This window comes from Mirounga leonina, unplaced genomic scaffold, assembly GCF_011800145.1.
Source record: "Mirounga leonina isolate KUSES-001 unplaced genomic scaffold, KU_Mleo_1.0 Mir_154, whole genome shotgun sequence".
Taxonomy (NCBI): Eukaryota; Metazoa; Chordata; class Mammalia; order Carnivora; family Phocidae; genus Mirounga; species Mirounga leonina.
The window spans coordinates 35,562,045-35,574,886 of NW_023270389.1; the positions used below are offsets into that span (position 1 = coordinate 35,562,045).

A 12,842-nucleotide genomic window follows, 5' to 3' on the forward strand; every position below is an offset into this window, starting at 1 on the left:
ATCTTAGGAGTCTATTACAATGGGTGTTGTACGTTTTTTACCCAGATGAGGATACAGAGGCTGAAAAATATAACTTGTCTAAGGTCACACATAATGGAACTGGGTTTAAAACAGAGGTGTCCAACTCGAGACCCAGTATTTGTTCTCTTCTGCCACTCATATTTATTGATAATTCCTAAAGCACCTCGCTTTAAAAGGGGAGGCCCTTTTGTCTATTCTACTATAAAATTTTAAAATTTTATCAAAAATTGGAATAAAATGTTTCCTTTCTGTGTCCTGCTGGCTGCTGGGATGGGGGTGGGAGGGGAACCTTCTGTGGATAGTATGAAGCTTTTCTGTACCTCAGCTGATTCAGAGGCTGTCATGCTGTTTGACTTATTAGTGACCACTCCCTAGCCTGAAGCTTCTTTTATCCTGTTTTTCCCTTAAATGTCAGTGCCAAAGTGTTTCTCAGGTTACTCCCAAGAAATGTCTTCTTTCTCTAACACTTTTGCCAGTTCAGCTCATGGAAGCCGGATCCCCTTGTCTTGCCAAAGTATGTTTAATGGTGCAATGTTAAGTCTTGGCTCCATGTCTTACTGTCTAGTTTGGGAAAAAGTGCTACTTATGCATGATAGAAGTAGGTCACTGGGAAAACTGTCTCTTCTGTAAACTTTTTTGGGATGTTTGTATCTGGAGCAAATAGAGTGCCTAGAACATAATACAGGCTCAAAACTTACCCACTAAGTGAAATGCCACCAGTGGGCATCTGCATGGCTGCTTTCTCTGGGTGTGGACCAGGCGTCCTGTTCACTGCACTCTGTCTGGGGAAGCAGGGTTGTCAGGCCATTAGGGACAGCAGGCTGATTCTAATGGCCTTCATCAAATGGAATCTTTTGGTAAGTTCACAACAGGGACTGAAAAGAACACCCCTTCTTCCTCCGACTCTACCAGGCGTAGAGCATCTCTAAGTCATATGGAAGTACTTGGGATGGGGTGGTGGTGATCTGCTGTGTTTGGTGACTTCTCCCCTTGACCTCTGCAGCGCTGTGGCTAATCCAGACCTACTGTGTCAAGTTTATGCCCTTGTGGTTCAGTCGATGTAGAAACACTTTTATGTCCCTCTGCGTACACTTAACATGAGGAAAGATGAGATCTGCCATGCAGTAACCTTGAAAGAGTTAATGCTCCCACCTAAAAGAGATCCATATATTGTAGTGTTCCTATCAGTTTGACGCAGTTCTTGAAATGAAAAGAGTCAAATTGTCATCACTAAAAACCTGAGTGATTGGCAGTCACCTGGGAAAGCAGCCGGGAGGGGAAGTCTTAGACTACTGTTTCAATTTATTTATTGGTTTGTATTCAGGTTTATTTCTTCTTGTACCTATTTTGACATTTTGTAGCTTTCCAGGGATCTATGCACTTATGTAGGTTTTCAATTTGATTAGTATAGTGTGGGTTCATAATACTCATATTTAAAATTTTTTTGTTTCTGTGGTTTTGCTTTCCTCTCTTACTGTGTATTTTGTTTTACATCTTCTCCTTCCTTCCCTCCCTCCCTCCCTTCCTCCCTCTTTTTCTGCTTTGATCAATTGTGCCAGAGAGCGTAGGAATCTTTCCAGATTGTGGCTTTGTTCGGTTTCTCAGTTGTTTCCTTTTGTTCTCCAATTCACTGATACCTGCTCTTATTATTTCTTATTGTTACTTTGGATTTGCTCTGTTCCTTTTCATTCCAACTGTATGAGTTGAATGTGTAGCTCACTTATTTTGTAAAGAATCTATTTATATTGTTGTATCATACCTGATAGCTTTTCTCAGAAGGATTTCCAGAGGAGGCATTGCAGAGTCAAACTACATGAATATTTTTAAGGTTCTTGATAGACTTCCCCAGACTGTTCTCCAGGAAGGTTGTGCCAATACTTCTTCTTTTGGAGAGTGTCCCTCTTCTTGTGTTTCAGCAAGTTGAGCCTTTCTTCTTTAGCCCATCTCACATGTATTTGGCATATGATTGAAGTGAAAAGTTAAATTATTTTTTCCCAAATAGATAACCAAGCATGATTAACTGTTTCTTTTCATATTGAATTATGATGCAATCTTGATCATTGCAACATTCTTTTTTTAAAAGATTTTATTTATTAGAGACAGAGAACGCACACACATGTGCATGTGTGTGAGTGGGGAAAGGGACAGAGGGGAAGAGAATCTGAAACAGACTCCGCGCAGCACAGAGCCCAAGGTGGGGCTCGATCCCATGACTGGGAGATCAAGACCTGAGCCAAAACTAAGAGTCAGCCGCTTAACCGACTGAGCCACCGACGTGCTCCTGTCATTGCTAAATGCTTATATAGACACCAGACTGTTTCGATTGGGGAGCTCTTTTCTGTTTCATTGATTTCTCCATCAGTTTATACATCATTATTGCACTGTTTTAATTAAAAATGCTTTATAAAATATTTGAGTATCTGGTGGAATAAGTTACTACTCATCGTTCTTCATTTCCACACTTAGCTATTCTCACTGGTTTATTCTTCCATATACATATTTGAAACTGTTCTGAAAAAATTTCATTAGGGTTTTAATTAGAATTACAGGAAATTAATTTATAAATAATTAATATTCTTATATTATTGTATTTTTCCACCCACAGATGTGGTATTTTTTCTTTATTCATTCAGGGTCTTCTGTTATTTCCCTTAGTAAAGGTTGCTGATCTTCTTCATAACAGGTCCTGCTAAAATTCCTCAGATTGAGTCTTTTTTTTTTTTTTTCCTTTTATGATTGGGAAATTTTCCAATTATATTTCCTATAATTTGTAGCTGATTATTTCTGGTCTAAAGTTATTTATTTTGGTTTCTGTATGTTAAATTCCAACTATTTATTGAATTCTCTTAATGTTCCATTAACTTATTTTTGATTTTCCTAATTTTTGTGTTTAGATAATTTCATCTGCAGATCATGCTAATGGTCTTGCTTCATCTATGATTGATTAGCTGGGGCTTTTAGAACAATACAGTAGTTGGGAAAGAATGCTGTTTTTATTTTAATTCTAATTTTAATGGAAATCCCTATATTGTTTTTACCATTACTGAAAAGTTGAATAAACTTTTTTTTTTTTTTTAAATCGTGCTAAGGAATCTGGCCAGCTCCCTTTAACTAAATTTTTTAAAATCAGCAGTGGGGGCGCCTGGGTGGCTCAGTTGTTAAGCATCTGCCTTCGGCTCGGGCCCTGATCCCAGGGTCCTGGGATCGAACCCCTCTCAGGTTCCCTGCTCAGCCAAGAGCCTGCTTCTCCCTCTCCTCCCCCTGCTTGTGTTCCCTCTCTCGCTGTGTCTCTCTCTGTCAAATAAATAAATAAAATCTTTAACAACAACAACAACAAAATCAGTAAATGTTGAATTCATTTTTAAAGCATCTATTCAGATGATTGCATAGTTTTTTCCCTTTCAAGCTGTTGACATATTTTAAAGTTATACATTTTCCAGTATGGCTTATATGGATTCCTACAAGAAACCTATGACTATGGTATTTTTAAATACACTGCTTGTTTCCAGGTTTTTTTTTTTAATAATTTCTAAGTGAGATTCGTTGGTGTAGTTTTATTTTTTGTTTCATCAGATTTTAATATCCGCATTCTGTTAACTTTATAAAATGAATGGGGAAGTTTTTAATTGTGCATGCTTGGAACTATTTTTTTTTTTTTTTAAAGATTTTATTTATTTATTTGACAGAGAGAGACACAGCGAGAGAGGGAACAGAAGCAGGGGGAGTGGGAGAGGGAGAAGCAGGCTTCCCGCGGAGCAGGGAGCCCGATGCGGGGCTCAATCCCAGGACCCTGAGATCATGACCTGAGTTGGAGGCAGACGCTTAACGACTGAGCCGCCCAGGCGCCCCTGCTTGGAACTATTTAAATAGTGAATGAGATGTCAGCATCAAAATTTGATATTCACTTGTAAGTTTGTCTAGGCATGGACTCTTTGGAAATAGATTCACTGAAAACTTCAGTATCTTTCAGTTATTTCAGGTTATATTTAGGTTTTCTTAAGTCAGTTTGAGTAATTTATATTTTTCTTTTTTTTTTTTTTTAGATTTTATTTTTACATAATCTCTACACCCAATGCGGGGCTCAAACTCAAAACCCTGACATCAAGAGTTACGTGCTCCACCATCTGAGCCAGCCAGGCACCCCTACATTTTCCCCTTTCACTGAAAATTTCAAATGTCTTAACATCCAGTTGTAGATCACATCATGTTTTGAAACACAGGTCTCATTTTTTCTGTTTTAGGGAATTTAGCAAAGGTTTTGTCTACTTAGTGGATCTGTTCTCTTTTTCAAAAAACAATCTCTTGGGTTTATTTATAAACTCTACCATTTTTATTTTTTCTGTGACAATTACTCTCTATTGAACTGTAGGCCATCCTAGATCCTTTTGGCTTTCCAGAGCCCAGGGTCAGGTTTTATGGTGTGGCTCTCTTCCTGAAAAGTTGCATATTAGGGACATTTTTATAAACAGAGTGGTATTTCCCATGAATTTGCATTTCCATTTCACAGACACTTTATTTTCATTTTTAAAAACTTGAGTGAGCAGAGGTTAATGTTTCTCTAAATAAACTCTGTAAGCACCAGGAAGCCCCGACATTTAAGCAAGTGTGAACAAATGATTCATTTGAATTGCCATGTCCAATTTCTTTGTTTATATAGTAGATGTTCTGAAAGTGGAATACAATTATAGTTGAACATTTTCACCTTTTACCTTCTGTTTATTCCTGAACTCACCTGTTCTTATCACATCACTAGTCTCAGTTTATAAGGAAAGGAGATAGCAGCACATTTACAGATTCTTCTTTGTGTTCATAGCACACTAACCTCTCATGAGGGGCGGGCTTTGTAATCAGGAGGTAATTTTCCCCACTTGCTTTTGTGACCAGAGGAATTTGGTTGCAAGCCAGCTGGCAACTCTGTAGGGCCCAGTGCGGGGTGGGCGGCCTTGGGGGTGGGTAATGGGGGCTACCCCTGGTCCTGTCTTTGAACAGGTGGCCTTGCCCTTGGAACCATGGGAGGGGCCACCAGGGGTCCTTCAGTTAACGGTCTTTTGTGAAAGGACCCAAGTGTGTAGCCCCTGCGGGAGCCAGGCACTGGGCAGTGTGTCTTGATGGCCAGCATCGATAGTGTGTGTCGGGCTTCATGTTACGGTTCACCCTGTTTCCTCTGTCACCTGTGGCCAGGGTCATAGGAAACGTTAGAGCTCCTGCTTTCCTACTGGGAATCCAAGATTGCTGGCTTACCCCTTCCTCTCAGGCTTGCACGGGCCTTCTCCTCCTATGTGGACACTGGCCCTCAAGGGAGGGGAGTGTTGGCTTCCAGAGTCGATTTTTTTTTTTAAGATTTTACTTAGAGAGAGAACCAGAGAGCGAGAGCACGAGGGAGTGGGGTAGAGGGAGAAGCAGGCCTCCTGCTGAGCGGGGAGCCCGATGTGGGGCTTAATTCCAGGACCCTGGGATCATGACCTGAGCCGAAGGCAGACGCTTAATGTCTGAGCCACCCAGGCGCCCCCAGCCAGAGTCGACTTTCTTAACACCTGCAGTAAACTTGTCACAATGACTTGGGACAGGGCCTGAGCTGGAGGGCATGTGAAGGCAACCCCTTGTGTTAGACCCCACAGCTCCTTACTCCTCCAGCCAGTGCTCCCTGCCATTCTGTCAAACACAAAAGAGCATGCCCAGAGCTTATGGCTTCCTCTCTGCTGGAGTGTTTGCATCTCAGTCTGGGGCACTTCCACCTCTCTCGGGAGCCCCAAGGATTCCCATGCAAATTGCGTGCCTGGTGGCTTGCCTTGATAGACCCCAGAATTCTTTCAGGTGAGTAACAGGTGAGCAGCCTTATTTGGGAGATTTGAAGGCCATTTATATTGTATGTTGCTTTGTATCCTATCTACATATATGATTTGATTTTGCTTGGGCTATTTCTACATCAACTTTTCATTCCCTGAATGGGATTTGGGAGAGCGGAGGAGGGGGGCCCCAGTTCTCAAGAGTTGTCATGGGAAGACCAGCACCTTCTCATCCTTCTATATGACATTTTATATGAATTTTTGAGAGTTGGTTATCATTAAATTCTTTTATCTGGAGAAGCCCATCTTTTCTGCTCCCTCTCTCTACTCATTTACTGCCACAGTCTGCTGTACCCAGCGGCTTCCTAGAGAAATAAAGAATCAGTAGGAGCTGATTGGAATTTTTCAAATGCATAGAAACAGCAGGACGTGTGAAGCCATGATTGGGTGTGCTGGTCCTCGGCAGTGGCTCGTGTCAGACGAGGGTGTGTGTGTGTGTCTCCTCCTCTTCCTGATTATTGCCCTCTAATTACCCCCCACCCCACCCCAGAAATGATTTCCTATCAAAATGTTGAGGGTTAAAGGGGTAGGTTAGTTAGCACTTTTAAGTAAATGGTTTACCACCACAGCTCATTGACATCGATTAAAATGCAAATCTTCTCACTCAGTAGGTAGAATGGGGCTTTGATGTATCCTCTTGTTGGGTGGTGGTTGGAGTGGGGAGAATCAACAGCTGATTTAGTAATGAGGGCTCATCAACAGAAATTGCTTCATTTCTATGCTCTGAGGCAGTTTTGTGGAGCGCTGAATTTTGGGAAATAGAACGAGGGCACCTCGAAGAAAGAGCTGGTTCTGCCTGAGAGTCAGGCCTGTGTGGTGTGGAGAAAATTGCTCAGGCAGAGAAGGCTTCTCTCCGTTTGCAGGGTCCTTTTGCTTGAGTGTATGTGAGGTACGATGAAAACTCTTGCCCTGAGTGAGAATATAGGATCTCTAGCTGAAGGGTCTCATCAGAGAAATTCTGAGGGCCGAAGCTCTTTAGGGAAAGATTTCCTACTACAGGTTCTCAACGGCCTTTCTCCTCTATCAACCAGATTCTGTAGCCGGCCTTTCTCCTCTATCAACCAAATTCTGTAGCCACGCATTTTCAGCTAACTTAAGACCACTTGAAGACGGTGGATTCCAAAGAGGTTGCGAATGTATGTTGTATAGTATTTGTGTCAAGGAATCAGACAAGGGGGAGTTGTAGAAATTCTCCAAACGTGAGAGAGGATTTTTGGTTTAGAGCTGTGTTGTCCAGTACTGTAGCCATTAGCCGTACCAGCCCTTAAAATGGGGCCACTTCAAATTGAGATGTGCTGTAAGGATAACATGTGTATTGGATTTTGAAGAATTAGTAAGAAAAAGGGATGTAGGGCCCCTGGGTGGCTCAGTTGGTTAAGCGACTGCCTTCGGCTCAGGTCATGATCCCCGGGTCCTGGGATGGAGCCCCACGTTGGGCTCCCTGCTCTGCGGGGGTCCTGCTTCTCCCTCTCCCTCTGCCTGCCACTCCCTCTGCTTGTGCTCTCTCTCTGTCAAATAAATAAATAAAATCTAAAAAAAAAAAAAGAAAAAGGGATGTAAAATGACTCATTCGTAATTGTTTAATACTGATTCCATGTTGAAATAAATAAGATATACTAAAATTTCATCTTTTTTTACTTTTCAAAATTGTGTCTCAGTATTTCCGTTGGGCATCACCAGACAGGATTTCATTTTTCTCCTACCTGCGCGGATTCCTTTTTCCCACTAGAGGGGGCTGCATTCTAGTTTCAGGAAGTCTGGTGCTTTCGCATGTAAATTTCACTGCCTCTGTACTCTTTTAAAAAAAGAAGCAAAAAAACAAAAAGTTTCTGCTTTGTTTCAGTTCTGCACAATTCTGATGTTTGTGGAGGTTGCTATTTGTATGTAAGCGAAGCCAAAACAGAAGAGGCAAGAGGAAGAGAGGTTTTCCCACCTTCTTTGTGTTAATTTTAGGAGGTTCCTGTTAACTTCTTTGTTGGATTGCAGTAGTTTGCCCTTTGTGGGCTCTTCCCTAGGACTTGAGTCTGTGCACAATTCACGCACGCACAACGTGATGTGTGTGCAGCTGTAACAGAAAGAACCAGAGCCCTGCTGCAGTCACACGCCTCCACAGCGCCCCCTGCACTGCGTGGGATGCAGTGGGAATGTGTCCCGGAGCTGGGCCATGTGGCACCCTAGGCCAGTGCTCCCACCCCGCCCTTTGCTGTTGTTCCCAGGGGCAGTGTTGCCCATGGTTGGAGGTTGGGGCTCCTCTAGTGTGTGTGTGTGTGTGTGTGTGTGTGACTCTGCCCCTAGATCCTACTATGAAACCAGCGTCCTTTCAGGGTTATGTCTTAATGACTACACACTCTCCTGGTTTTCCTGCAGTCTTTCTGGGTAGTTCCTTTTCAGTTCTTCTGTGGTTTTGTAGGTTTGTTGGTCTGATGAGCACTGGTTTTCCCTTGTTTGTATACTCTGAGCCTTTTGGGGTACCACGAGCCCCAGGCAAAGGCTGTGCCAATCTTGTTTTGTTTCATTCCTGGTATATCACGGTGTGTGCCTGGTTATTGTACACCCTTAAGAAGTATTTGAATATTTTGTTATGCTTTTTTTTTTTTTTTTTAAAGATTTTATTTATTTATTTGACAGAGAGAGAGATAGCGAGAGCAGGAACACAAGCAGGGGGAATGGGAGAGGGAGAAGCAGGCCTCCCGCGGAGCAGGGAGCCCGATGTGGCGCTCGATTCCAGGACCCCGGGATCATGACCTGAGCCGAAGGCAGACGCTTAACGACTGAGCCACCCAGGCACCCGTTATGCTTTTTGTTTTAAACCAATTGTATACTTATTACTATTATATGATTTCATTTTATAATCTCGTTAGCATTATGTCCATATCATGGGGCTGTGATCACCATCATTTTGTGGTGTGATCTGTTTAGAATAATTCTTCACCACCTATATAGGTGAGGCATTTGCACTAATTCCCCCCTTGATTCCTGTTACTGAAAGCTGTTTCTCTTGATCCCTCCCCGTTTGTGACCCTTATTACAAATTGAAGGGGACGTTTCCACCAGCCCCACTCTGTATTTCCAGGAACTTAGGTCACAGGAAACTGGAGTGGAAGATCAAGGAGTCTGACGTGTCTCCATGTCTGTAGCTCAGTCCACAGGCAGCTTTTCCAGAACATATTCCAGTTTCTCTTAGTGGTTCTCCTATTAAACCAACCCAGTTTTAAATAAAACTGACTAATGAAACACTGTTTTTCTTGTCAGAACATGAAGAGGAGCTGGATCGACAGTTTGCCCTGGAGATTGGCACTTTATTTGGAGGATTAAAGAAGGTACTTAGTGGATAAATGATAAATCTTCTCAGTTTTCAAACCTGGTTTCAGTATTTTGTCTTACTATTGTATTTGGCTACTGATGAGCTGTGTATTTGTTTTTCTAAGCATTTGGATAGATTATTTATTTATTTATTTATTTATTTATTTATTTAGATAGATTTTTAAAATGATATAAAAACATTGCTTTCTGCTGTTTTCACTCTAGGTATTTAGTGTGCCAGATATATTTTAAGTTCAATCAGTGTTTGTGGGCTGGCTTGGGACATAAAATAATGCTTGCATTCCAAGTTCCAAACACCCAACTTACAAATGAGCTTTTGGAAGACCATTCATTTCCAAGCTGGGCACTGCCTATTGCTGATATTTTTCTACTGTGAGAGTTGCAGGTTTTGCTTAGAATTGCAGCAAGTTTACTTCGATTTTCATTTTGATTTTCTAGGGTAATCTGTCCCTTCTTTCCAGCTTTGGCTCTGTATGGAGCCACTGTATTAGATGGAAGGCCCATGTTCTTGTGGGACTGGGAAGAGTGTCCTGCCGTGCATGGGGTGCCATTCCCGGCTTTTGTTGTTCTACCCACCAGAAGTTTCCCTGAAAAGTTGGACGCAAATCGAGTTTTTGTTCATTGCATTCATTTGTAACTGTTTCTGACTTAAACAAGCCCTTTTAGGATATTAGTAAGACTGTAAGGTGGATGGTATTGTGCCCACTTCAGAGATGAGGAAATCTGGGAAACTTCTGTCATGGTGGAATTTGAGATGTAGCAGGAGATAGCCCTAGTGAGTGTCTAAGATCTACTCTTTAGAAATATTTCACTGTTGGATCTCTTACAACAGAAAAAAATGGTGACATCTCTCTCTCTCTTTCCCCCTCTTATAGTTACAATTCAGGCATTTCAGACAATACTGAATTGTTTGCTAGGGACAAAAATAAACAAACCCATTTTGGACTAAGAGACTTCTAGCTCTTGAGAAGAGAGGCCATTGCAAGGCAGGATGAGCAGCTGAACAGAGGGTCAGGCCCCAGCAAGTTCTGGAGCTGCGGCAGATTTCATTGTCAAGGGGCAGGCTCCGTCCTGCTGTGTGTGCCACTTCCAGACAAAGGGGCTTTGTCTTTTCTCACTTCCCAGCTCCTGTCACCACTCCTTCAAGTCTAGCTGCTTGACTCCCTGCCAAGGCTGTAGAGTCCTGGGGAGATGACCTTTGCGAAGCATTCTCCATGATAGACCCTCCCCCCACCCCCATAACAGGGCATGGGTCAGGGGGTGTCAACATTCAGGACAACCCTGCCTTCATGAAAAACTGCATAAAGCACAGATACATGCCCTTGGAGCTCCAAGGACTCAGTCCTTTTCCATTCTGAAAAATCTCTGTCCATGCCTCTGTTTGTCTGACCATCCATCCATTGATCTGGTGCTATTGAGTACCTCTTGTCCTCATCTTTCTATATCTCATCCCTTGCAACTGGGGTGGGTAGTTCAGAGTCTTAGAATTTAGAGGGAAAGTGAGGAGTCCTGGTACGTAGTCAGTAGATGAGGGCAATTGATACTGTGTCCTTGGTGAAGATCATAAGACCCAGGGCCAAATGTAGTGTTAGGGAGCTCACAGATACCTGCCGAAAGTCTCATTCCAGCTAATATAGAGGCCTGATACGTTCTGGACACTCCTTGATATCTATTTCCTTTCTTTGAGGTTATGGGAGGTGGTAAGCAAATGCTACCCTGCTCTAAATTCTAATCCAAAGAAGATATTTGGTGAGAGTAGGAATTGTGAACTTTAGAGAAGAGCTTTAATGTTCTCTGACCAGTCCATGCCTTAAATGTTACAGTTGCTGAACTCAGCACTGCTGACATTTTATACCAGATAATTCTTTGTTGTGGGGGAGCTGTTCTGTCCATTGTAGGACATTTAGCAGTCTCCCTGGGCTCTGCCTCTTGTATGCCAGCAGCAACTACTGACCCAGGTCATGACCATCAGAAATGTCTCCCGGCACTGACAGGTGTCTTTGAGAACAGCTGGTCTGTTGCAGTATTTAGGGGCTCTCCCCAAACAGCCTCTGCCATTTCTGATTTGCCGTTTCTTTTGCTCAGCCTGTTTCCTTTTCTGGATTGTTTCTCTCCCCTTCCCTGTCTGGTCCGTATTCCCTCTTCATATCTGAGCCCAGTTAGCTCTCTGTCATAGAAGCATTGCCTGGACCTCTGAGCTGGGTTTAGTGCCCATTGTTCCTGACACTTCCCTGCCTCTCTCTTTATCCCCTTCCACACATAATACTTTTAATGAGTCTGTTTCTGGGCCCAAGTCTGTACTGAGTGTTGGGGACAAAATAGTTACTAGACAGATAAGGTTCCTGTCCCATTGTCTCTTAATGGGGACAGACTGAAGGTAAGTAAATGAACAAACCTAACAGCCACAGATGGAGCTAAATGATGATGATGAAAATATATAGGGTGATGTGATATAATGCTTTGGATTGTGTCTTGTGCCCTGTAATGATGAATATATTTGTACAGTTGTATTTTATATTATCCATCCTCCACTAGACTGTGAGTCCCACAGGGACAGGGCTGGGATTTAATTAATCTGGTATCTTTAGTGCCTAGAATAGAAGAGGTGAGTATTTTATTGAATGTAACTGCAGGAAAGAGTGAATACCACTGTGCCGAGTTGTAACATTGGAGTAAAATGCATCAGTACTAACTGCCTGTAGAGAGATGTGTAGGTAAATGCGGAGTGGGACGGTGTTTATAGTCAGAGCAGGGAGAGACCACCGTGGCACAGCCCATCACAAACTGCTTCTGTACAGCTGAGCTACACAGAGTGGTAGGATTGGGCAAGGTCATCAGTAGAGGAGATGTTCAAGATGGGCTCGCTGTGATTGGAAAAGGGAAGGAGGTGTTAGGGAGATGCTGATCGCGGTGAAGCCACACTGAGGATAGCGAAGGGGATCTGGGGCTGACCAGTCCTCCAACTTTTGATGATGTTGGAGTTTGGAGGATTATGGCCCAAATCAGGAATGCCTTTGGGCCTGGTAATGTCTTTGGCATGAAGCCGATGGCACTTGCTGAGTTGCCCGATGTGGGGGGTGGGGAGCTCCTGTAGGTGCAGTTGTCACTGACTGCTCACATCCCATATGCGGGGGCATTTGCATCCTCCTTTGCAATGTCTGCGCTTCCTGGCTTGGAAGTGCCCCTTCCTGCAGGAACCAGTGGCTTCCTGGAGCAGGTGTGTGCTGGGAGCCTGTGGGTGGCCAGGGATGGGTCCTGCCTGGTCCCTTTCCATTTTGGGCCATTCTCTGTCTTGGTGTTTGGTGGTCCCCTTGTCTCTTTTTTTCGTGCTAGTTTTCTGGCCAGTGGTCCCAGTCGATAAAGGAAACTTTTTAGTGCCATGTGCCTTGCTTGACTGTAGTAAATCGGGACAGGGTCTGAATCAAACTGATAACAAATGAAGCTCTATGTTGGGTTGTACTGTCATGAATTTTTTCCCCTTTTATGATTTCTGATTCAAGGTAGTTGGCATAACGGAAGGAGCACAGGTTTGGAGTTGGATGGACTTGAGTTCACAATGCAGTTTACTACATTTTGGAAAATGCTTTAGCTCCTCCGAGCCTCAGTTTTGTTATCTGGAGCATGGAAAGGGGAGGTTGTGGGGAAAGAGAT

The 12,842-nt window shown here is 43.1% G+C and overlaps 1 protein-coding gene across 1 annotated transcript in view; it reads left to right on the plus strand.

Annotated features, from left to right (window-relative positions):
* The window catches only part of HHAT (hedgehog acyltransferase), a 348,920-nt gene that overhangs the window by 32,109 nt on the left and 303,969 nt on the right, over window positions 1–12,842 (plus strand). The window contains exon 3 of the mRNA XM_035010478.1: window positions 9,120–9,187. Coding sequence (XP_034866369.1) covers window positions 9,120–9,187 — 68 coding nt within the window. The remainder of the gene's footprint in view (window positions 1–9,119; window positions 9,188–12,842) is intronic.